Raw genomic sequence first — 25,676 nt, 5'->3', positions numbered from 1 at the left:
ATCTGCATCTAGACCTAGCAGATGTTGAACCATGTATTTCTGGACCGAAGAGGTTTGTCTGTGGGGATTTTGCACTCATAACCATCTTTCTAGTTTCATCTCTTTAGTGATAGCTGATCATACTTTGTTGATAGGCCCCATGATCGGGTCCCATTGAAAGAAATGAAAGCTGATTGGCATTCTTGCCTGGATAACAAAGTGGGATTCAAGGTGAGGATTCAATCTTACATAAAATGAAATTTGTTGGTTTTTTCCACTCATTTAACATAACTTTGACTATTACAAGTTTGTAGCATTTATTGTTATTTCTGAACTTATTACTCTTAATTTTGGCCTATTTATGGTTGGTGTTACTTGTCACTTGATGCGATGAAGTATGAAATTTATAGTGCTTAGTTGCTGTAAAATAATTTAAGAATTAAATTATTGATTTGTAGTGTCAGTGTTTCATTTGAGAATTTCATTCTTGGGGATTCTACTAAATCATCCTAGCTGTGATATAGGGATTTGCTGTGCCAAAAGAAGCACAACAGAAAGTGGCAAGCTTTTCATTCCATGGACAACCAGCAGAGCTTAAGCATGGTAGTGTTGTGATTGCTGCTATCACGAGTTGTACAAATACATCAAACCCAAGTGTTATGCTTGGGGCAGGTCTTGTAGCCAAGAAAGCTTGTGAGCTGGGGCTTCAGGTTCTTCATTTTATCTAGAACTGTGCTCCCACCATTTGATTGGCCACCTCCTCTGGATGTTAGCCTAACAGTGATAATCTATCAGGTAAAACCATGGATAAAGACAAGCCTTGCTCCTGGATCTGGAGTTGTTACAAAATACTTGCAGAAGAGGTATTGCGTCTGACTTTTGGTTTTAAGTCCAATATTTTGCCAAGTACACAAGTAAATGTGATGTTTTGGCTGATGCAGTGGGCTACAGAAATACTTAAACCAGCAAGGCTTCAACATTGTGGGGTATGGTTGCACTACATGCATTGGAAATTCTGGGGAATTGGATGAATCTGTTGCTGCTACTATATCAGAAAATGGTATGTTGTAGACTTCTGATATCTTAAGACAACCTGATTTTGTGAAACTCAGTTCTGCCGTAGTTCCACTGTTTTGTTACTTGTCTATGAAGTGAGGTTGTTTTTTAATTGAAGTATGGTTGTGTTCTGCAGACATTGTTGCAGCTGCCGTACTTTCTGGAAATCGTAACTTTGAGGGTCGCGTCCATCCCTTGACAAGAGCAAACTATCTTGCTTCACCTCCTCTAGTTGTTGCATATGCCCTTGCCGGCACGGTTCGTGATAATATCATAGTTACAGTTTTCTTCATTCATCTGATAGTCAAATGAACTTTGAATAATGAAGGCTGATAGAAAATGAACCTTGTATATCTTGCTAAATTAAATTGAAGTAGAATTTTCATGTATTATCTGATGGATAAAGCAACTGAATATAATTATTTCACTTGTATGTAATATAAGAATGATAGAAAGACAGGAGACTTAATATTTAGGACTTCTTAGGGTCAGATGCTAATGAATTTGAACTATCAATGTGGCCAAGGATACTCATAACTGGGGATTACTGATGCAATTTCTAGGGGGCCCCCAAGAAAAGTACTACTTTTTTTTTTCACTCAACAGGTGACATGGTGTAACTCCAAATCAAGAATGTTTAAATTTGCTGGCTGAAATGTGTTCTTTTACTCTGTCTTCTTTTTTTGGTTTTAGCTTTCTTCTTGATGTTTCTGAGGACTCAAAAGGTCTTTAGTCGAACATAGGATTAGTTTTTATATAAATCTCCGAAGCCTCAACCTTGTACTTCCTACCTCATTATATCATTTATTATTTTCTACACTGGAGGCATTGTAACAATATTCTATTTACTAATTTTGACAGGTTGATATTGACTTTGACAAAGAGCCAATTGGTGTAGGCAAGGATGGTAAAGATGTGTATTTCAGGGATATCTGGCCATCAACTGAAGAAGTAGCTGAGGTATGTGAATTTTGTATTGCTTGTTAACTTGTAAGATCTGAAAAAAGCGATCCAACAAAATCACCCAAATTTCTTTTAGGTGGTTCAATCCAGTGTGCTGCCTGATATGTTCAAAAGCACATATGAGGCTATCACTCAGGGTAACCCCATGTGGAATCAGTTATCAGTACCCGATGCCAAGCTATACTCGTGGGATCCAAGTTCTACTTACATCCACGAACCTCCATACTTCAAGAATATGACCATGAATCCTCCAGGTCCACATGGAGTAAAAGACGCCTACTGTTTGCTGAACTTCGGTGATAGTATTACAACAGATCACATCTCTCCAGCAGGAAGCATTCACAAGGATAGTCCAGCTGCCAAATTTCTCATTGAACGTGGAGTTGATCGCAAGGATTTCAATTCCTATGGCAGTCGCCGTGGTAATGATGAAATAATGGCAAGAGGAACTTTTGCAAATATTCGCCTTGTGAACAAATTGTTGAATGGTGAAGTTGGCCCGAAGACTGTCCACATACCCACTGGAGAAAAGCTTTATGTATTTGATGCCGCAATGGTGATCTCCTGAGACTCATCTCTCAACTTTGTTTGGCAGTTAAATGAGATTTTTCCTTTGAAATCATATTTCAATAGCTGGCTTCGACTCACTAAAATATCAGTTTAATGTGTTTATCCTCTCTTTTGCTGGATGCCTTCTAAACAATATTTGTTTTGACAAATAAAAAACTTTCAGAAATACAAGTCTGCGGGCCAGGACACTATTATTTTGGCTGGAGCAGAGTATGGAAGTGGAAGCTCCAGAGATTGGGCTGCCAAGGGCCCAATGTTGTTGGTGAGACTGTTATTTCTTTGTGATGTTTCATCTCTTTCTGTTTGGTGTTTCTGTTCTACTAAAGAAAAACGGAAAATCCAAAATAATATGGGCTGACATCATCATGTGACAGGGAGTTAAAGCAGTGATTGCCAAAAGCTTTGAAAGGATCCACCGGAGTAATCTTGTGGGTATGGGCATCATTCCTCTATGTTTCAAACCTGGTGAGGATGCAGACACATTAGGGTTGACGGGCCATGAACGTTACACTATTGATCTCCCTAGCAAAATCTCTGATATCCGCCCTGGCCAAGATGTTACCGTCGTTACTGATAGTGGAAAACAATTCACATGCACTGTCCGTTTCGACACTGAGGTAACCAACACATGGTTTGCTTGCATTTAATGTCTTTTCTCTTCTACAAGTTTGGTTTATGGTAACCATTTTTATCTGGAATACCGAAGTAGTTTCAACATTTTAGCTAAAATGTGAGAAAAAGTGAATCAAAAGATTTGAATTAGTTCTCAAAAATGGAGGCAAGAAATAAACAAATTTATGGACCGTTTTTGCTCTTTTATGGATCAAGGGTTTGATGCACATATACTTTATCTAATAGGTGGAGCTGGCCTACTTCAACCATGGTGGTATACTCCCATATGTAATTCGACAGCTGACTAAGCAGTAAGAAAAGTTGCTTATCAGCCATCAACCAAATTTTCTGCAATTGTGAAATGTAAGAATAAAATTTCCATTCTTTACATCCTGTTAATTGGGATACGATATTTATCCCTTCCTTGACGAAGGGCTAGCAATTGCCAAGGCAAGAAAGAGTATTTTTCCTTTGTAATAAAATTCGGCTTTCGGTAGAGTTGACTGTCAAAACAATGATCAAATACTGCTATTCTCTTAGTTGGGGCACTTGGATTATTGTGAACAAGGAATTTGTTCTTGTCATGAGCTCATCAATTTAGAAGTTGATTTTCTTCATGAATACGTAGTTATTTTGTTTACTACTTGAAATCATACATTACATAATCATGTTTCCTTTTCATGGGTGACAATACGTTGAATGGTTGTCTCTGTGGGCGACGGTTTTTCTGCCAGGTAAAATCGAACTCTTGTTTTTCTCTGTGATTGTAAGGAAATATAAATTTTGCTTTAATTGTACCAAGTCCTTTGCATTCATTAGCATTACCATGCGTATTGTGGTGCACATACGTAAGGGCTAATGACATACTCTCATTTTCCTTCTATCTTATGTTTCACAATTTCTACCATTGTCGTTATTTCCATTAACTCCATCATCGTTGTCATGTTGTCGTCGCTTTTTTGTTTAAAAAGTTTTGATATAATTATATTTATACTTCTGATATATGGTTTATTTATATAAATTATTTATATTTTTTATGTAATTATAAAAACCCACTCTTATAGCCAAAAGATAAGGGTAGTTTGTGCAACGTTGATGTTTTTTGGGTTTGTATATGTAATCTTTTAAAAAAATAGGGGTGACTTATATAAATAGATCATAAGCTAAGGTTGTAAATATAATTATCCCAAAAGTTTTTAAATGACTTTACATGCACAATCTTTCATCATAGCATGTTCACTTTTCTATGTAGATAGTATTTATGATCTCTTGGAAACTGGGATTGGTAGTGCCAATATGATATCACATACAACGTGTAACTTTATGGGGTGATTATACCAACACCCCCCAAGAACAGTAAAATTACACAAACTATCCCCTATTATCTATAATTACATTGTTTCTCAGTCAGAAAAAATGACTGGAAAATATAGCAATAGGACCAACAATATGATTATGCTGATTAAATATTTCATTTTCTCTTTTCAAATAATTTACTATTTGCAATCACACTTGTATTCCTTTGCTTGTGTGTCTTCGAAGACCTCTGATTTTTGTAGTACAGAATTAATTACAAGATAAGTGATTTTAAAAGAATTGATTAAAGAAAAGTGATTATAGTGTATGGATTCATAATTTTATAATTAAATCTTAAAATTAGCTTCATTTTTTAAGTTAATGATAGAAATAATAAAAAATGGGTTGAATGCGTAAAAATAATTGAGGGGGGACTAAAAAGTACAAATTTCAGATTTTATCAAAAAATAATTTTGATGAAATTTTATCAAAAAAGAAGGTCAAACTACATAGAAAATTACATCTGCAATCAAAATCTATGTTTGTCCAGCTCAATCATAGGGCAAGTGGGCACTAAGCAACGATAGAATATTTTGAACCAAGGCTTGCATGAATCAATATATTAAGGGATAATTATACTTCTTTTTCTTAAAATTTAATGTAATTACATGTAGATTTTTTGAGATTTGCTTTCGTTTAATAAGAAAGTCCGTTCGATAGTCAAAATTTATCGAATTTATTGATATTAATAAAAAGATCGAAAAAATTATATATTTACCCCTAATTAATTTATTACCAACTTATTGCAGGTTAAATAATTTTTTTTATGATCAAATTACTCTCATACGTCTTCACGCATTAGTAGATGTAAGGAGGTATATTTTTACTGTTATAAGAATAATTTAGTTCGACAAAAATAGTTTGATCTACAAAAAATTAGTAATAAGTCAATCGGGAGATAAATATCAAATTCCTTCAATTTTTTTTGTTAATATCAGCAAATTTAGTGATTTTTGACTAACGAAGGGACTTATTTGTTAGACGGAAGCAAACTTTAGGGGTGCTGGTGTAGTTTTCCAAACCTCAGGAGAGAGGAGTATAATCATCCCTTAATTAACTCGAGCTTTATAAGTTTTTAAGATGTATCAACCTCGAATTGCATATATTTTATTTTGACTAATTGGATCAAAATATGTTCAAATACTGCATGTTAGAAAAATGATGCACTATAAAAGTCTATGGTGTTTAAGCATGAGAGAAGTAAGTGTTAACGATGAAGAAAGAACAACGACTACTTTGACTTTCTTGATTGTTAACGATGTTAAGCAGAAGATTTTTAGCGTTAATTTAGCTTGTTTAGTTAGCACATGTGCCTTATACAGAGTATGGCGTATCCTGTGCTCTGTAACGGGAGAAACCAACTGATAAACACTGTGTTGTACTACTATTTTTTAGTTAATGAAAATTACATTTACCCAAAAAAAAAGAAGTAAGTGTCAAAATATGGATGATTTTGGCAAAATTCTAAATACATCTTGTGATTAAATAAATAAATTAAATGGCGTAGGACCAACGAAATAGTCCAACTACAATTATGACACGAGCTTTTATCCCGTACTTGTAAATACAAGTGTTTTTTTTGACAATTCAACACTAAGTCAAAATCAATAAAATCAAGTGAAATAACAAATCAAGACAACGCACACAACAAATCAATTTGAAAGCTCAAATCCAAAGCTCTTCACCAATGCTGCAATCGCGAAATTCTACGTCTTCTTAGCATTGAACTTTTACGCTATGCTTTTATCTATCAAATTACATTGTAATTTCTCGTATATTCAAAGGGGACTGCACAAGTCTTTTGAATTAAAGTTCGAAGAGACAAATCATGGGAATAGTTTTCGATTTTTTCTAAATCCCTTTCCACAAATTATAACTTTTTCTAAAAAAAGAAAATTAAATTATTAATTAATTTGTAAAAAAATTCAAAATTTGTGTGATCAACAGAAATCAAGAATTGGAAACTCCAGAATTCAAAGGTCCAAAAGTATGGTCAAGTTTACTTTGAAAATGAGACAAACACAGTGTAAGACATAAGACATATCATAAATGCTGATTCCTGATTGGGATGTGATGTTGACACAACTTAAAGTAGAATCACTTTTTCTTTTTCTTTCTTAAGTTTTTGCATTTTCATTCATCATTTTCTAATATTTACAACCAAAATATTTATATTATTTCATTTCTAAGGTAAATATCATAAATAATGTCTTAAATTTGTATCTAAAATTACTTTAATCCTCATATTATTACCCGTAAAGTTCATTTTTTTTAAATTTTATTTCAAACTTTCAGTCACTCAATTAATTTGCACGCAAAGAAGTTATCGAAATCTGGATCGACTGTAAATATGTCATTATACCTTTAAAAACAATTTCTTTTACATAAACGTATTTTAATATTTATCCTTGAAAATACAGAATGTGCACGTCACAACACCAAATTCCTATAACTTTTTTCTTCGAAAGTTCATTCAGGAACTAAAATTAAAATAAAATACCAACTTTAAAAATAATAAAGTCAAAAAATAAAAATAACAAACTAAAATAATTTTAAAAACACACTTAATAGGCTACTTATAACGTTTACTTTTCTTTTCACTAAATCTTTTTAAGCGATTTCAACTCAAATTACCATTAACGACTAAATATATTTCCTAAAATCTATTACGTGTTTAAAGATTACCCATCACACGTATCGAAAACAACCTCGTACGAGTCAACATTTTTCTCTTTTAACATTTTTAAATTAAAAAAAAAATGTTGCACATCTTGAAGGTGGTAGTACATCCACATGTTTCACACACCACACACAGTGGGACCCCCCATGGGATTAATTGAATAAATTCTTGACTTTTCTTATCTGCAGCTATTAATTATTGTGGGTATTATGCTGATTAATAATTGGATAAGTCAACTTCATTATTTTCTATCATTAAATATTGATGGAATGTTGCTAGGAAATTCTGATCCCTCAGGTAGTGGGGGATTTTGTATATCAGTGAATAATCATATAAACTAAGTCGAAATATTGTTAAATATTAATATTTAGTAGTATTTGATGTTCTAATAATGTAAATAGTAATTATTTGTAAATAATTAAATATGAAGTATACTAATTAATGTAAATTATATAACTTTTTTTGAAAAATATCAAAACGGTAAATAACAAGTTTCAATGTATTGCACGAATAATGTTATTTTTTAATATGTTGGGATAAAATAATTTTTAATGAACAGAATACATTTTAGAAGTAATTTTTTTTCCTGAAATATTCATAATTTAGTTTTTATCTGCTTTTTTTTTAAATACTCTCGATTTTGATATTGCTATAATTTTAATTTTAGTGTTGCTTTCAATTTTTTTTCTACAATAAGCATTTCCCTAAAAGTAGAGGTTTTTACAGATACTCCTCGTTGGATAGACTGATATTGTATTATAACCAACGGAAAATTCTAGTTCGGACGCGATTCAGTTGAATTTGAACCAATTATATGGAAAGTGCAATATACGTAGAGTGTGATTGGTATACAGTTTTGTGAGAGCAACAATCACATAACAAATGTATTATGTTTATTTTGTGATTGATTTAATTCGATCGAATTTGATTGAGATAGAAATTTTCGACAAAGCAGCATGGGGGAAGAGAATACTTTAACAATCACATCACAACTTTAGTAGGTAAAGTGAAAAATGGTGAAGTTAGTGAAAACAATCAAGAAAGAATCATTCCTTTCCTAGCTCGCAAGATGGCTCTTTCTCTGCTCTTCTTCCCTCTCTAATCCCATCATCTCTCTCTCTCTCTCTCTCTCTCTCTATAATATATATGTATATATACACACACACATACAGGCGAAAGCATGTTTATTCTCTCTTCATATGGTCCCCCACGTTGTCTTCCTTGAGAACTGCTCAAAGTTCATCAGGTAACACGAGTGGGCAAGTTGCCACCTACCAACCACAGCCGCTGCTAACTGTATATTATATGCATGTATATATATATATATATATATATATATATTATAGTTTATTGATAATCATCCCATGTTCGTTTTATTTAAATTATCCATGTGAACAACTCTCATGTACTTGATAATGATTAGTTAATAATTTTCTTGAATGCGCTAATAGTTATGTGTGCTGTACCTGGTTCTGTTGCTAAGAAGTTTGATTATTTATCAATTCTACAGGACATGTTTTTATTAAGGTGAAAATGCAACTTTTATCTTCTTCTTACAAGCGTAGAAGTTTAGGGAAATTTTTCGTATAATGGAAGGATCCCGTTTTTATTATAGCTAGAATTATGGATTTTTGTGGGAATCAAATATCTGAGTTGCAACTTGTTTCTTGTCTGTATTCATTGTTGAAGTTGCTGATGTTACAGAGCAGTGAATGCTTAGGGACCCCCTCATTTTTGGTTGTGAGGTTAGCATTTACGTTTTGTGAGTGATATCTTGAGTATCTTAAACCTATGACTTCAAGGATATTCAGGGTTTTTGAGGTTTGTTCATGGTGGGCTACCAGGTGTTTGATTTCTTAACGAAATGGTGATTTAACTTCAAGATTATCGAGTGCTGGATCATTAGCGAAAATGAAGGCCCATGTATGTAGGAGGAGGGTTTTGGAGTTCTTGATTTCTTGTATGTGGGTTGCCATGGGAGTGATGGGCAGACAGGAAATTCCAGTGCTGGTTCTGGTAATGGGCCAAGAGTGGTAAATGTGGGGGCATTGTTCACATTTGATTCAGTTATTGGAAAGTCTGCAGGGCCAGCTCTTCTTGCTGCAATTGAAGATGTGAACTCTGATACGAGCATTCTCAAGGACACAAAGCTCAACCTCATCTCGCAGGATACCAATTGCAGTGGATTTCTTGGAACAGTTGACGGTAAAGGGTTTTTTGTTTTTTGAAAAAGAATGGAGAGCGCTCTTACATTAAGCTATTTTTAGATTACAGAGTTGTGTTTCTCCTCTGAATTCTTGATATACTTGGATTTGCTTGTCTTCTGGATTGAATTCTATCCCAATATTGGCTTCTTTAAATTTGACTCGTGATAGTTGGAAGTATCTGCAGATACATTCTGAAATTGGCCATTCGAAAGAACGTCGAATGGAAAGATACCGAGATTTTGTTTGGCTTTATTTTTAAGGTGTTTTTCGTTATTCTTTTGAGAATAGAGAGAGAAAGATGAGAAAGTGTGTGTGTGTGTGTGTGTGTCTTTTGGAGTTTTTAATATGTTTTAGTTTTGCATTTTGTATTAGTTTAAGATAACTAACAATAAGTTAACTGTGTGTTTAGTAAAATACATAAGCAAACATTCAAATCATGCTTTTGCGATCTTTTAGATAGAAAGGAAATGAAAACAACCAAAGCTGGAGTACTTTTGGAGTTTATTTATAGCTTAATATCGGATTGTGTTGTTGATACCATAATATTCTTGGCCGTCGTGGGATTGTATTGCTCTAGTGGTATCATTGTTACACCAGATGTAAAGTCACAGACACTTGCGTTTATGATGTGCTCCCTTCTTTTTCTGTCGTCAAATGATGTAAAGATACATTGTTGTAGGTATTCTAAGTCATCCAATCATCTTACAGTTTGGATCTATATACTTATAAACCTTCAACTATGCATCTCGAAGTAACTAAACGATCCAATTTGCTTGTTTTTGGTAGTATTTATATGTGGTTACCTTTGCTACCAAGATACGACACCTGAGATGCAATATCAGAATGAGTAGAACCAGTTTATCTTTCTTATGGCGTTGAAATTCCTTGGAACTTTTTCTCCTTTGCCTACAGCCTTGTACATCAATGCTTTAACTATGAAAAATAAGGAAGATGAGGAAATTTTGACAGGGCCTCCTTACTCATGTAGCTATGCAGCTGATGCGGAGAGAAGTTGTTGCTGCAATCGGTCCACAATCATCAGGGATAGCCCATGTGATTTCCCATGTTATGAATGAACTTCATGTCCCGCTTTTGTCATTCGGTGCTACAGATCCGACTCTTTCCGCTCTCCAGTACCCATACTTCCTCCGCACTACCGTCAGTGAATATTTCCAGATGCATGCGATTGCTGATCTCGTAGCATATTTCAGATGGAGAGAAGTTGTTGCCGTCTTTGTTGATGATGATTACGGTAGAAACGGGATCTCCGCATTGGGCGATGCACTTTCAGCTAAACGTGCGAAGATCTCTCACAAGGCAGCCTTTAGTCCCGGAGCCTCAACAAGCGACATTAGCAGCTTGTTGGCAGGCGTGAACCTGTTGGAATCTCGGGTCATTGTTGTGCATGTCAATCCCGATTCTGGTCTCAACATCTTCTCTGCAGCAAATAAACTTGGAATGATGAGCAGGGACTATGTTTGGATTGCTACAGACTGGCTTCCTTCTGTTCTGGATTCGTCCAAGAGGATTGATCCACATACGCTTGCACTTATACAAGGGGTTCTTGCACTTCGGCACCACACTCCCAATTCTGACCTCAAAACACAGTTTACTTCTCATTGGGGAAGCTTCAAGAACAATGAAACACCAATGTTCAACTCCTATGCTCTGTATGCTTATGATTCCGTTTGGTTACTAGCCCGAGCACTCGATGCTCACTTTAAAGGTGGTGGAACTATCAGCTTCTCTGATGATCCAAGACTGCAGGAAAGGAATGGGAGCGCCCTTGGTTTCACATCTCTCCGTGTTTTCAACCAGGGCCCGAAATTGCTCGAGATTCTCATTGCAATGAACTTCACTGGTCTGACGGGACAAGTTCAGTTTGACTCAGAAAAGAATTTGATTCATCCAGCATTTGATGTTCTTAACATTGGTGGAAGTGGTCCAAGGAGGCTGGGTTATTGGTCGAATTACTCAGGTTTATCAATCCTTCCTCCTGAAAAGTTGGATGCAAATCTATCAAACACTTCCATCAGTAATCAGAGTCTGTATACTGTGATATGGCCTGGCGAAACTACAGCAAAGCCTCGGGGATGGGCATTCCCGGATAACGGGACGCTTTTGCGCATTGCGGTACCTTACAGGGTTACTTATCCCGATTTTGTGACTAAAGATGAAGGGCCATTAGGGGCCAAAGGATACTGCATTGATGTATTTGAAGCTGCAGTTCAGTTATTGCCTTATCCTGTTCCGTACCAATTTATTTTATATGGAGATGGTCGAAGGAACCCTTCGTTCAGCAATCTTGTGAACGACGTAGCGCAAAGTGTAAGCTTTCTTTTCTCTATTTTTGCATTGACACAAACCTTAACATACATTTTTATGTAAAGGTAGATCTTTATATTTGACCCGTTGACTGTTTCTGTGCTACAAATGATCAAAAGGCACTCACCAAATGAAAGAGGATTCACTTCTACTCTTGAGACATGCCTGCTACACTTGGAAGCCATTTTCGTAATCTTTGCAGCTTTTCTAACATTGTTAATTCTCTGTATTACTTTTCCACTAATGTCCCAATGATATTTTACCTCAATAAGTTATTTTCACCTTGCTTTTTTGACCCCGCTTTCCATTTACATTAGAAAAAGTTGGAGAGAAAAGGACAGTAAAAAGCATGCAAAAACTAACATTAGCAACTGTAGACAAATTGAAACATTATTGAACTCAACCAGAAGTCTGATATATTTTTCTTGGCTGTAATGCAAGTCCTAGTCCTAGTACATACGATCATCTCCAAATGTATATGAACTGATGGTATTGACATTAAAGTTATTTAACAAATGTTAGTCCACAAACTCATTTTCAGTTTGGTTTTTACAGAAATATGATGCGGCTGTTGGGGATGTGACTATTACTACAAACAGAACAAAGATTGTGGACTTTACACAGCCTTACATGGAATCCGGGCTTGTTGTAGTTGCTCCTGTCAGGCAGATTAAATCTAGTCCATGGGCATTCCTCAAGCCATTTACTTGGCAGATGTGGGGTGTAACGGGGGTCTTCTTTCTTTTCGTTGGAGCTGTTGTTTGGATTCTTGAGCACCGGATGAACACTGAGTTTCGAGGTCCTCCACGCCAACAGCTTGTAACAGTATTTTGGTCAGTGTTTATTTTCTAAATCTCTTCATTCTAAAAAAAAAGTAGTCAGTTTTCCCCTTGTGTTCGCATTACTGAAAATCCACGCTTTTCCAAACTGAATAACTGATACATCTTGAGTTAAATGTGATTTTATTCCTTTGTGAAGATACCAATAGGCTAAAAGAAAACGCCTGAACTTAAGAAACTGAACCTTTAAGAAAGAAGCTCACTGACACTTGCGTCAAGGGGTAGCATTGCCCTTCTTTTAAGTTTTCATGGAGTCGAACTGTTCAAAGAGATTATCTTCTTTTATCAGCATTTTTAGAGGGGGGTGTGTTGCATTTAAACTCACTTTCATGCATGTCTTGATGGGCCATTTTTGAACAAGTAAACATAGAACCACACATAAATCAACAAATTCTAGGGGTTGGAAGTGTGTTCGTACATGTTATAGTATCAGTATTACTACTATGAGTATGCTTACCGTATTCATTTTGTACTTCAGGTTTAGCTTCTCAACAATGTTTTTCTCACACAGTAAGTATAATATGCTTCCCCTTTGATCACTGTTTGACATTCTTGTTACAAATCTCAAAATATTCTGAAGAGATCACAATGGACTTTTTGCAGGAGAAAACACAGTGAGCACCCTGGGCCGAGCGGTGCTGATCCTGTGGCTTTTTGTAGTCTTGATTATCAACTCAAGCTACACAGCTAGTTTGACATCAATTCTCACAGTGCAGCAACTTTCTTCAAGAATTCAAGGCATAGACACCTTGATCTCAAGTTCTGATCCTATAGGGATCCAGGACGGCTCGTTTGCATATAATTATCTTATTAACGAATTGAACATAGCAGAATCAAGGCTTCGAGTATTGAAAACTGAAGAAGAGTACGTTACGGCCCTTCAACAAGGTCCGAATCATGGCGGGGTTGCTGCTATCGTCGATGAGCTTCCTTATGTTGAGCTTTTCTTGTCCGACGCCAAGTGTATGTTCAGTACCGTGGGACGGGAGTTCACCAAGAGCGGATGGGGATTCGTAAGTATTATAGTTGTGAAAGTTAGTTATAAAACACATTCTATTGAGAGTTAGTATGCAATTCTTTAATGGTTAAATGCAACATGCCCCCTTGTGAAAGTATTAATACGTAAAAGATCTCATTGTACAAAAGAAAACAGACCTCCTGAAGCAGGAGGCAGTGAGTTTTTTCTTCTTCTTCTTCATTTTTTTTTTCAAATTTTAAGTTTGGGGGATGGGTAGCCCTTTTGAAATTACAAAAGCCACCCTCCAAATTTATATAATATAATACCAAAAGGGTGATTATTTTATTTCACAAAGAAATACGATGCAGTCAGTAATTACGCTAACTCTCAATGAGTCCATTCTAACTTGCATCAATCCTTTCTTACTTGTCTGGATGATGGGTGCTGCTGCAGGCATTCCAAAGGGACTCCCCATTGGCGCTAGATTTGTCGACCGCCATCCTTCAACTATCAGAAAATGGAGAACTCCAACGGATCCGCAACAAATGGCTCTCCCCTGTTGACTGCTTCGCTGAGACGAACCCCATTGATGAGAATCGGCTCTCCCTCAAGAGCTTCTGGGGCTTATTTCTCATTTGCGGGATCGCCTGCTTTGCTGCATTAACCTTCTTTTTCTGCAGGGTTTGCATGCAATACAGCAGATATAGTTCAGGGGGTGAGCAACGAGACGAAGAGGAAACTGAACCCTCTCGCCCCACTACTTGCACGTTCTTCTCCGCCAGCTGCAGGGATTTGTTGGAATTTGTGGACAAGACTGAGGCCGAAATGAAGGAAATGTGGACGAAGAGCAGAGACTCGATGCAGCACCCAGGCCAAGGCTCTGTTGCGCAGAGCAGTTGAAACGCATGCATGTCTGTAATATACTGTCCCCATGTGCTGTAGCAAGGAAGGGGTTTGCAGGAATATAGCGATCTGTACAAGTTGATAGGAAATTGTTTGGAAAGAAAACGTTATAGGATCTGCATTTCCTTTATTCTTTGTATGATGATTTTGCAATGATCATTTTGTTGAAGGGCTTTGCAAGAATGTCTAAGCTGCCCTTCTATGATGTACGGACATGGACATTGCGGCATAGAAAATTTCCGAAATTTTGGATACGATGTTGCAACAACACGACTACAATATTTATATTTTTTTATTTTATATGTATTTACCTAAAATTAACATCTGTAATATTAGACCCCATAGAATAGAGAATAAAAATTAATATTAAAATAAAATGAATATATCTTAACTCTAAATTCTTAATCCAAGTATATGGCTTCAAACATATGCATATTCAATTAATCATTAAACGTAAATAAAACTTGAAATATAGAGTTGAGCTTCTCTTTTGAGGAGTTATACCGTTGAAATCGATTGAAAGAAAAAGAAAATTTACACATCATTTTATTATAGCCCAAAACTTAATTTCTTAAATACATCATTTTAGACAAATTGTATATTGTTATACAATTTTTTTAATCTAAACAAAATTATAGATTTTTAATGAGCTATTCGAATCATACTGTATCTTCTCATATTTCTTATATCTCCTTGTACATAAAATATTATTAATACCCTACTATATTTGATAAAATTATATATCCTTGGACCAAAGCTTGAAATTTAATTTTACTCTTGTAATTTTTTTCAAAAAAATATAAAAATTTGTAAACAAGTTACATGAGGTTGTTTTTTGAAAAATTGTTCGACTTAGCCCATAAATAAATTTCACAAAATAAATAAAATTATAATTCATAACCACAAGAGCATTATAATCAGTTCACCATAAAAAATAGATATTCGACTAATTGTTAGATGACTATTTAAAATCAAGAAGGTATGTCATCTAATTAGAAAATATTTGTAATTATGTCAAATTTTAAAAAAACTCATTCTAATTTACCCAAACAACAATAAAAAAATTTTGCCCGTAAAATTTTAAAAAATATGAAACCAAACACTCCCCAGAAGCTTTCATCTTCTCCTCTGTGTATAAGAAAAACATAGGACAAGATTTCAAAATAAACTCATTCAACTAAGGGAGGAATCTATTCTAACAAAGAACGAATTTGAACTTACAATATGTTTATGAATGTTGCATTTTCCTAACTAAAATCTAGACCCAAATGTTAAAGTCAGTATAGCATTCTTGGCACAATTATCAAATTCGGTGCTGCGAAATTTGCAATCTTTTCCTGAAGAATTGAATCCAAGAAGACATATCGATCTCACAATTATCGTATAAAAAAAGTTGAGACCGTCAACTCCCTTCAGGATCACTGTCCATAACAATCAGAATTACACTATTATTACGGATAATGAGACATGTAACCTCTGATTACATATTGAACTTGAGCAGACAAAATCACAAGGCTCTACTCAAGTTTTACTTCTCGTTTGGGAGGGTCCAGTTCCAAGTAGTAGAAAGGCTCCGTCGGTTCTTCCCTGCATAAAGATCATACAATTGAATCATCACAGATAATCTAATTAGAAAAACAAGAAACAAACGCACACCGAAAAGAAAGAACATGAAAAATTCATTGCTATCTTAATCAGAAACCATCAAGGCAGCATTCTTGATCTATTTCCAGATATAGCCAAAAGAAAACTGAGGATTACTCACTTCAACAATCTTTGGTTCTTATAGTCCTACGGGAAATAGGCTTGGTATGCATCATAGATGATGACGTGTCTTGAAAATTCTCCGGTACAATTTCAAAGATATTTTAGGAGGAAATGATTCTTGCAAGGGTTCAGATGGTTCATAATATCTTGATATAAGAGAATACTGAATCATATGATGACCAGTTAATATGAGAGGCAAAGGATTTCCACATAACTTACCCAGGTTTCGATTGCATGCACTGCCAAAACAGCTTGAAAGGGCCTGGAATTGTTTTAAAAGGGTTGCCCTCGAAAAATGCCTACAAAATGCACAAATAGGCAACTCAGGGTATGAAAATATAGAACAATTACTCTATTGTTTAAACCCATGGGAGTCAAACACAATGGAAAGTTTACCAAATGCATGAAGAGATGCTGGTAAAGATTTGATGGGCTCTAAAGATTGTATTAGTTGGAAGCTTATATACCATTAACCATAAGATATAGCTAATTCTACAAAACAGTTTTACCTAAGTTGCAGAATCAAATTTTCCAGCACACAAGTATAGAATTGCTTATACAGGTTATGGTTCTCTTGCCTGAAGTTATTCAAATTTGTATGAGAACTGTTCATTTATTTAGTGCCTTGTTGTTTCCGACAAGAACAGTCATTTCAAGTGCACTCGTACCTCTAATAGGAAAAGGAAAAGTTTGCAAGTAATTGACATGCAAAAACATTAAATCTTACTTGTGGATAAATCTCGCATTAACTACTATCGTTTTCATGACTAAAGTCCCAGTTAGTTTTGCTTTCACTCTATTATCATGATCAATTCACTATTTACTGAGGGAGTTCCCTTCTTCTACATTAATTTCAATTATCCCCGCAATTGCTTTTACGCATAATGCACTAAAGAATGTTTTCGTCCCTTCTTCAGAAGTGTTCTACTCTCAGACATTAGGCATAAAAGATTTCTTACTTCGTCTCCTCTTTTCTGTTGCTGGAAGACAAATTTCTTAATTTTACCACAGATATTATTAACATAAATCACAGCTGGTAAGAGATTAGCAATTAGACAGAAAGAACATACTTAATATAACAACTAATGGACGACTTAAACAAAATGGTATAACAATGAGTTGCACTTAAGCTATTCAAAATTTCTGCTACAATTTTCTCCTGAACTATATAATGATGACTTGGATAGAGACCCTCCTTCATGTGGATCAAAACAAACCCACACTGATCTACATCGATCTAATGGGGCACAGATAAAGTCTCTCATGGATGCTAAAGAGAGTTTGGTACGCAGCAGAGAGCATGTTATCATGCGATAAACTGATCCACTCAAAGAAATACAGTAATGACGTAGCAAAGAGTTTTGAGGTGCTTTATTATGATTCGCTCACCAGGAATTCCTCCACTAGCATTCATGTTAGCATTTCCTAGCTAATCATTTTATTAGCTATTTACTTCAAGTAAACTTCATTTGTTTTGCAACTAATCAGTAAAAGGGTCTATTACAAAGCAACGGAAGCATTTTCCAACTGATAAAATGGTACTTCTTGACCACCATTCAAAATCTAAGACACAGGATTCGATATTCTTCAAATTGATAACTGCACCGAATGACATTCTCAACATGACTGCATATGCTAGTTTTTATCTTCACCTACAAATACATATGGGATATTAATTCAATTAAAGAACTCGAACTCTCTCAACATCTTTTTAAAAAACACTAGAACCCACTCAGCTAAATCATCGATAAGATCCAACAGCTACAGTACTCGGATATCTTTGGACCGAGAGCATAGATATTCTCTTAATACTTGATCTCTTACAAGAGACCCTTTACTAACAACACGAAACTAACCCGCGATCCTCCGATTCTAAGGCTATCAGCCTTCTTCTCCAGCCAAATTCTATCTTCGTGAACATACTGCCCAAAATTATAAGGTAGAACCATAGAAAATCGAAATAAAGAATCAAATTTCTGGTGAAAAGAAATGCTTACATGGATGAGATCTTCAGCTCGGTCATTGCATCTGTGGGCTTTTGGTTGGCGATGCTCGCCCTCCGACACTCCCCATGGGCTCTCCCTCCTGGGCACCGGCCTTTCACTCATTTCTTCTTTCTTCTCTGAATTAGGGTATGGAAATGAGGAATTTTGTAAAGAAAAGGAAACACCTTTGTTCTCTCTCCAGGGGTTTATCCTTTCATTTTTGTTTCTTTTTTACCTCTCAACAGCAGATACGCTCTCTCTTCAAGGTGCATAGTTGGTGGGGTTCGGCTCCACCATCTAAAGAGCTGGGCAGGTTCGATTCGGCTCAGGTTGGGACCAGACAAGCCCAGTGGTCGGGACTGTTTGATCCTGGACTCGCCCTATTTGATTGCGCTAGTGGTCCGAATCAATTGGGCCATTTTTTTAAAATTATGGTAGATTTTATTTTATTTTTCTAAATTGATATTACTAGATTTTTTAACTTTTTCAAACTTAAAACTTTTATTTTTGTTATTCTATTTTAAAATTTTTAGTACTTTAATTCATTAATATTCTTTTTTCTTAAAAGTTGATTTTAAGTATTATTTGGCTTTGTTATTATTTAAGTTTTTTATTGTAAGCTTGTTAGTCGAATTTTTATTTAAGTTCATTGTGTATTTTATTTTAATTTTTATTATAATTTTTACTATATTTTTTATTAGATTTAATTTATTTATCTATTTCATAGGATAATCATAAATTTAAGTGATTGTTCAAAAGAATACCTCAATTTTAGTCAATTGAATATATAAATTTACATGTGGAATGTACAAAATGAAAATAAATACATAGAAAATTAACTATACATATTAAAGAATATATTATTGATGCGTACTAGATTTTTTGCTACACTACAAAATGGAAGAATTTTAAAAAAAATTCTAAAATCAATGAGGACTAATCCCACAAAACAAATGTTAGCAAATGCTTAAGTCAGTAACGATTTTATTGAAAAAGATAAAAGAAAACTTGAGTAAAGTAAGAATAATGATGATAAAGTATATATATTTGTATGAAGTGCAAAATATAAGCTTAAAACAACCTAAAAAAGACAGAAAGTTGAGAGATCAAGTGATAGTTTGAGAGTAAGAATTGATGTTACTAAATAACTACGCAAAACTTCTATTTATAGCCATGCACAGAGCTGGATATGAGAGTTTGTTATAAAGAGTTCTATACCTATTGAAATGTCTTTGAATCATCTAACAAACAAAAAAATCCGTGCATGATTGGGACTTGAATTAATTGAGGTACATAAAGTTGATTAAGTCTTGCTCGGTTTGTCTGAAAATTCAAAAATTTGTTACTCGTGGATTCCCAGCTTGTTTGTTATCAATCCGCTAGGAGCCACTTGGAAATATTTTAGTATGACATATCTTAATGTGTTGACAAGTTATATGACGTATTTGTCCAGCTATATGATGATGTGTCCGGTTGGGGGCCAAGTAGTTCAATAAAGTAGGAGGTAAGCTTGTAGGCCTTATTTCTATACAGAAGAATTACCTTTTGAATTCAAATTGTAACCGCAAAATAGAGGCATAAATAGTAATAGTTGTAAGGGATAAGGATTGAGAAGAGCTTCTGCATCTTGGGAGTCCCCGTGCCCCATGATTGGCGGATTGTGGCCAATTGGTTGTCAAGTCTCAACTCATGGGATTGTTGCGACAAGACAACATATATGAGACATATTCCTCTTGGTCGTTTCACACCTATCGCGCGTTAAGGGAACTCTCCTATTTTCTCTCTTCTTTTCTTTTTCGTCTAAAAGTAGGGTTTTCTAACCCTTTTACAACTTTTTGTGGGCATTCTTCTCAATCCCGAGCTCTTTTGTGCTAATCTTGCTATTTTTCTACCTTGTCCTTCCTAGTTAAGCTCTTTTTTCTTTTTCCTTTTATTTAATAATGTCAGAGAGGGGTGTAGACAAGTGGGCTGTAGAGCAACTTTTGATTGATTTAACTGCACTGTCCAGGGAGGATGAGGAACAGCTTGACACCTTTTGCTCTAGACACTAAAGGATAAAGGCGATGAAGATGTGAGTTGTACAAAGAGGGTCTTTAAGGAGGAGCTAAAGAGAAGGATGATGGAGGATAGGATAATTTCATTTAGAGTATTTCGTTTTTATCTAAAGAAGGAAGACATACGCGGGATTAGGTCTAAGTTTGGGATACTTGATAACTCGTGACTTGGGTTCCTGCTTCTGCTGAACGCCCCCATTATGCATCTGAGGGTTCTGCCAATTTCAACATGGCTTAACTAGAAGTTGGGTTACAGCTTTCGATTCCTCCCTTCTTCGAGAGGTGTCCGCCTTATTCAAGGACCCTCTGAGTCAGTTGGTGCCCAAATCCTTTAATATAATAACTGATTTTTATATCTTGGTTAGGAACTTGAGGGAAACCTCGTCGATCGCCCAATTTCCCTCTTTCTTCATTTGAAGAAGGTAAATTCGGGCTTGTTTTATTTCATCTCTAGGAGGGATGCTCAAATCTTTCCGTCTAATACCACTATAAAAGAGAGGAAGGGTCATTATTTTTTTGTATCATTCCCTGTTTCCTAGCGTTTCCTCACTACGTGGGTCTCTGTTGCCTTAGACCTTCTTAGGTATTCAGTCTGTAACTGCTCTACTCCTTCCAGCTTATGCTAAATTTTTTAAATGCCTTTCAATATGATTCTCGCGAGCCAGTTCATCAAACTATTCTTTTCCATTATGGGCTAAGTGTTAAAGAGGTTACCTTCGACATTATTGCTGATATCCTTTTTTTTGTGTGTTTTATTGGTTTACATTTGTTCTTGCAAGTTTTTAGTTTTATCGTATGTGACGTGCTGGTATACTTGTATTTTTTAATCTTTTTTTGCACTCAACATGTTCAACCAACTACTGCAGGACAAGGTTCTGAGCGAGGGGAAGTTCCCTAAAGCCGACTCCTCTGTCAAATACCAGCCAGCGAAAAGTTTGCCCTCTAATCCAGCTAGCTCGGTCTCCATTAGGAATCCAAAAGGAAAACGCCAGGTGGAATCCCTCCCTACGCCCTCCAAATGAGTAATCAACAGGTCTTTTGGTTCCTCTAGCTCCTAAGCCCGCCACACGAGCTGGGAAAACCTTGACCCGTTAAAGTGAAAGGTAAGAAAGGAAAGCTGGGTGTGGTCCAATCTTTGCTGCAAGAAGAAGGTGAGAGTAGCCCAAGTTGCTGATTTCTTGAAGGAAGCTATTTTATCTCTAGATAAGGCTTATATGGACGTTATTCCTCGTCCTTAAGCTATGAAGGTTTTAGCTTCACACATTGGCAAGGTAAACAAAAAATGGATTTGTTACAATATTTAATTGATATGCATAAAATGATATATACTTGACTTGATCCCAGGCTGCCGTGTTGGCTAGGGGATTATCTAGCTGGTTGGAGTAAGGTGGGCTAGCAATGGAGGAGGCCTAGAAAAAACTGGAGGAGATGAAGATGAGGGCGCATGAGAAAGAGAGTAAGTATGAGGCGAGCCTTGCCCACTTGAGGTCTCAGATCAATAACCTTCACCAGCACCTGGAGCAAGTAGTCAAAATTCAAGATTATCTTTCCATGGAGGAGGGGAAGAAAGTGCTAGAGGAGATGTGTTCCAACAGGGTGGTGGAATTCAAGAAATCTTTGGAATTCCAACGCTTATTATTATGTAGCGTCTTGAAGTACTGTTATCATGGATATCGAATTTGCATTTTCCTAATTTGTTGATCTTCTTTCCTGGATATCCATGCGGGGCTGGCGGATATTCCTTATCCAAGCGCTTTACGAGCTGCTAGAAACCCTACTTCATGTTGCGGAGTAGCAGGAGATTCTAGAGGATCCAGGGGACGAGATAGTAGAAGATGCATTTCCACTCAGGGTGGTCCCTCCTACTAGTGGCGATAAGGGTGCTCTTCTCCTAGTTGATAAGTGAATGTACATTTTGTTTTTTTAAAAAATATTCTATCTTCAATGCTCCCTCTTGTGTGGGTTTGAAATGCCCTCGTGTGGGCTTTGGATAATTTGATAGCACGAGGTGCATTTTTGGGATTCTATTCCCCCTCTTTCCTTCTTGACTACTCGGATGTTTTTTTTTTTTTATGTAGTTATGTCATCTTTTGTTTCATTTGTTGTTTGGATTTTCCTGCTATGCCTTGTCATTTCAGGTTAGTATAAGTATTTGGTTGAGAAATACCCAGTTTGTAGGCAACGTAAGAATGTTCTTTGCAGGTGTTAGAGTAATGTTAAGTAGGATAAGCAGGGAGATTCCTCCATCTCTTGTTAGTATAAGTTATGCAAGTAGTAAAAGGGGATGCTTTATCACACAAGTTTAGCCAGAAAACTAGGCAAGTAAGTGAGACAATTCTTAATCCAAATAGATAGGTATTTGGTGCGATATGCATGTAGGTTTAGGCAACCTATTATAGGGCAAGAAATATTGATCTACTTTGCCCAACTGATGCATGCGTACTTATTCCAACCGCTCCAAGTCATTAGTGAGGAAGATGTGATTTTGTAGAAGGGGAAAATATATCTCACAATAAATGCGTAAAGATAAAACTCAAGTAGAAAGTTAGTATAAGTAGGCTTTTATTAACATTATGGTAAAATAAATGTGCCAACAGAAGGCATCTGAAAACTAAAATGAGTGTGTTAGCTGGTAGCTATGTTTATGTTGTGTATGCCAGCTGGTGATGGATACATGCACCAGCCAGTGGTGGCTTATGTCATAGTGTGCACCAGTTGGATGCATCTTAGATAAGTGCGTGCACTAGCTAAGGATGACTTATTGGAAGCTTGTGTCAGCTAGTGGTAACTAATGTAAATGATTGTACTAGCACGGGCCAACTTATATAAGAGTGTGCACCAGCTAATGGCGATCATTAGAGTCAACCAGGAATACAGGAACTGAGTCTATGAATAGCATAAGATGAAAAACAAGTATTTCCTTTATCCATGTAAGATAATGCTCTTACAAGGATGACAACCTATAAATAAAGAGTAGGTATTTTAGGAATAAAACTTCCTGAGGTTATAGGTGTTCTATGGTGTGAAAGCCTCCTGCCATCAGTGTCCTCCAGCTCATAGCCCTAAATTGGATGATCCAGGTAACTTTGTAAGGCCCTTCCCAATTGGGAGGCAACTTCCGATTGGTCCAAGAGCACCTAGCTCATTAGAGTACAAGGTCTCCCATTTGGAATTTTCTTTGTTTTTATTCATCGATTGTAGGCATTAACAAACACTTTGATTGTACCTTTCTAGGCGGGCTTGAGTATCCTCTTGAACTTCTTCACTAGGACAAAGTGCCAATAGGGCATTGAATGGTTCAACTGGAATGTGAATGAGTGGGGCGTGCCTTTGGCATTACTTACACTTCCTCACCCAATTTGTTGCATCTTTCTTGAGGGTAGGATAAATGTACCCAACGCGTAAAGTTTTAATTGCAAAAGCTATACCAGTTGTGTGGGATCCACATACCCCTTCATGTATCTCCTCAAATACAGTTCTGTCCCATTCTGCGAACAAGTATCGGAGGTAGAGTTGGGAAAAATTGCGCTTGTAGAGGATTCCGTCTAGCAGAGAAAATTTAGCTACCTTACTCCTCAAGCGGGATGCCTCCTTTTAATCAGTAGGAAAAACTCTTTCCTTTAAATAGTCTAAGAAGGGTTTCCTCCAATCCGTACTAATCTGCAAGACAGTTATGTCAGTATCAGAAGGACTTTTAATGAGAGTTCTTATAGTAATTATACGGGCACTGTAGTGAGCTAGAGAGTTGCCCTTAAGTAATTGGCCTTGATATTCTCCATGCAAGGAATTTTCTGGAGCTAGAAGCTCTTCAGTCTCGTGAGCTCGCTTATCTCTTGGAGGTATTCTTTTCATTCAAATTTCCTTAACGTCATACATGTCTTCTACCTGGTTGGTTTCAAGATGGGAGGAGTAGGAAATCAGGTCCCTGGCTCCTGCATCAAGTGCCATCCTGATACCTGCTATGAGAGCTTCGTATTCAACCTTGTTGTTTGAGGTCTTGAAGTTAAACTTTAAGGCATACTCCAGCTCATCTCCCTTCGAGCTGGTAAGGACAATTGTAGCTCCACTCCCAACAAGGGTGGAGGAGCCATCAACATATAGAAACCATTTTCCTCGTTCTCCTCAATAGTTGTGGCCTCATTTACAAATTTAGCTAGCTCTTGGGCCTTGATTGTCGTTCTCGATTGGTAGAAAATGTCGTACTCACTAAGCTTAATGGCCCATTTAATAATCCTGCCTGAAATTTCAGCTTCACCCAATGTTGCTCATAGTGGAGCATTAGTGCACACAATAATGGCATGTGGTAAGAAATAAGGATGTAACTTACATGCTGTTATTACTAAAGCAAAAACTAGTTTATCTACCTTAGGGTACCATTGTTTGGCCCCATTCAATACCTTTCTTACGTAGTAGATGGGTTTTTTGGTACCTTCTCTTCTTTGATGAGCGCGGAGCTTACTGCATGTTGTCCCACAACTAGATATAGGTAACGTGACTCTCCTAGTTCCAGGTTGGTGAGCAAGGGTAGCTCGGTCAGGTAGGTCTTAAATCTTGAAAGGCTTGATGACATGCCTCATCCTAAGCGAAGCTCTTGGTTTTTTAGAGAGCTTTGAAAAATGGAAAACTATGCCCTGCTGAGCGGGACATAAACATGTTAAAGGCTACTATGCGCCCAACTAGTCTTTGGACTTCGTTGAGGTTGGAGGGATGTACACCAGTGGGAACTGCATTTGCTTGCTTGTCATACTGGACAAAATTCTTACCTTTCTCCCCGCTAGGAGGATCTACTTCCATATTCTTCTGGTTCGCTTCCCTTTATTGATTCTACATAGCATTTTCGGGCTACATATTGGTCAGCAGTAACCTCTCGTACCCTAACTCTAGGCTCCAACAGGGAACTTTAGCTTCATGTGGTATGTGGAGACACTTTCTATGAAGGCGTTCAAGGTAGGTTAGCATAGGATAATGTTCTAAGTTGACGGCATGTCCACTACAAGGAAAAATACCATCTTGATATTTCTGGTGGGTTTCTACTCCTAAGGAGAGAGGAAGCAAGATTTGGCCTAAAGGGTGCACTACCTCACAACAATGTCATACAGTGAGGTATCCAGCAGCTCTAACGCTATATCGCCAGCTCCGTATGCTGGTAGACTTTGTAGAAAAAGACATCTACAAAACTATCAGGGTCCACAAAAATTCATTGAACAATGTAGTTAGCTAAAGTAGCAGAAATGATAAGTACATCATTATGAGGTAAATGTACTCCTTGTGTATCAGCAGGATCGAAGTGGATTATGGGATCCCCTATTGGTGTTTTGTAATCAATTTCCAATATGGCTCTAATAGCTCGAGTACGAGCGCATTTAGTTCGTCCAGAATCCCCTTCAGGAGGTTCTCTTGCCATCATATGCATCACACCCTT

The 25,676-nt window shown here is 36.4% G+C and overlaps 3 protein-coding genes across 3 annotated transcripts in view; 2 read left to right on the top strand and 1 right to left on the bottom strand.

Moving 5' to 3' along the window:
* The window catches only part of LOC105178516 (aconitate hydratase, cytoplasmic), an 8,380-nt gene extending 4,579 nt beyond the window's left edge, over positions 1–3,801 (top strand). Inside the window, exons 10-20 of the mRNA XM_011102002.2 lie at positions 1–52; positions 135–210; positions 504–689; positions 775–842; positions 921–1,039; positions 1,172–1,293; positions 1,897–1,995; positions 2,075–2,554; positions 2,732–2,830; positions 2,943–3,185; positions 3,427–3,801. The exon at positions 1–52 is cut by the window's left edge and continues 40 nt beyond it. Coding sequence (XP_011100304.1) covers positions 1–52; positions 135–210; positions 504–689; positions 775–842; positions 921–1,039; positions 1,172–1,293; positions 1,897–1,995; positions 2,075–2,554; positions 2,732–2,830; positions 2,943–3,185; positions 3,427–3,495 — 1,613 coding nt within the window. The 3' untranslated portion in view covers positions 3,496–3,801. The remainder of the gene's footprint in view (positions 53–134; positions 211–503; positions 690–774; positions 843–920; positions 1,040–1,171; positions 1,294–1,896; positions 1,996–2,074; positions 2,555–2,731; positions 2,831–2,942; positions 3,186–3,426) is intronic.
* Positions 8,968–14,711, top strand: LOC105178515 (glutamate receptor 3.5-like). Its single transcript, XM_020699424.1, is given in 7 exon segments — positions 8,968–9,203; positions 9,206–9,421; positions 10,412–11,751; positions 12,304–12,581; positions 13,066–13,097; positions 13,191–13,600; positions 13,999–14,711. Coding segments are annotated over 7 exon segments (2,799 nt in total). The 5' UTR covers positions 8,968–9,127; the 3' UTR covers positions 14,446–14,711.
* Positions 15,621–18,451, bottom strand: LOC105178514. Its single transcript, XM_011102000.2, has 3 exons — positions 18,213–18,451; positions 16,435–16,514; positions 15,621–16,035 (listed from the first exon to the last, which is right to left on the bottom strand). Exons 1-3 carry the CDS (start codon positions 18,321–18,323, stop codon positions 15,966–15,968), a joined length of 261 nt encoding a protein of 86 aa, XP_011100302.1. The 5' UTR covers positions 18,324–18,451; the 3' UTR covers positions 15,621–15,965.

The sequence above is a fragment of the Sesamum indicum genome, linkage group LG16, assembly GCF_000512975.1.
Source record: "Sesamum indicum cultivar Zhongzhi No. 13 linkage group LG16, S_indicum_v1.0, whole genome shotgun sequence".
Taxonomy (NCBI): Eukaryota; Viridiplantae; Streptophyta; class Magnoliopsida; order Lamiales; family Pedaliaceae; genus Sesamum; species Sesamum indicum.
The sequence above is the reverse complement of the archived record's forward strand: the minus strand, read 5'-3'. Positions and strand labels throughout refer to the sequence as shown.

Excerpts from the sequence above, each read along its gene's own strand:
- LOC105178514 (XM_011102000.2), bottom strand. The coding sequence starts at position 18,323 with ATGAGTGAAAGGCCGGTGCCCAGGAGGGAGAGCCCATGGGGAGTGTCG. Across the intron at positions 16,515-18,212 it reads GAGCTGAAGATCTCATCCAT|GCATTTTTCGAGGGCAACCC; the intron begins GTAAGCATTTCT and ends TGCATTTTGTAG. Across the intron at positions 16,036-16,434 it reads TGCATGCAATCGAAACCTGG|GGAAGAACCGACGGAGCCTT; the intron begins GTAAGTTATGTG and ends ATCTTTATGCAG.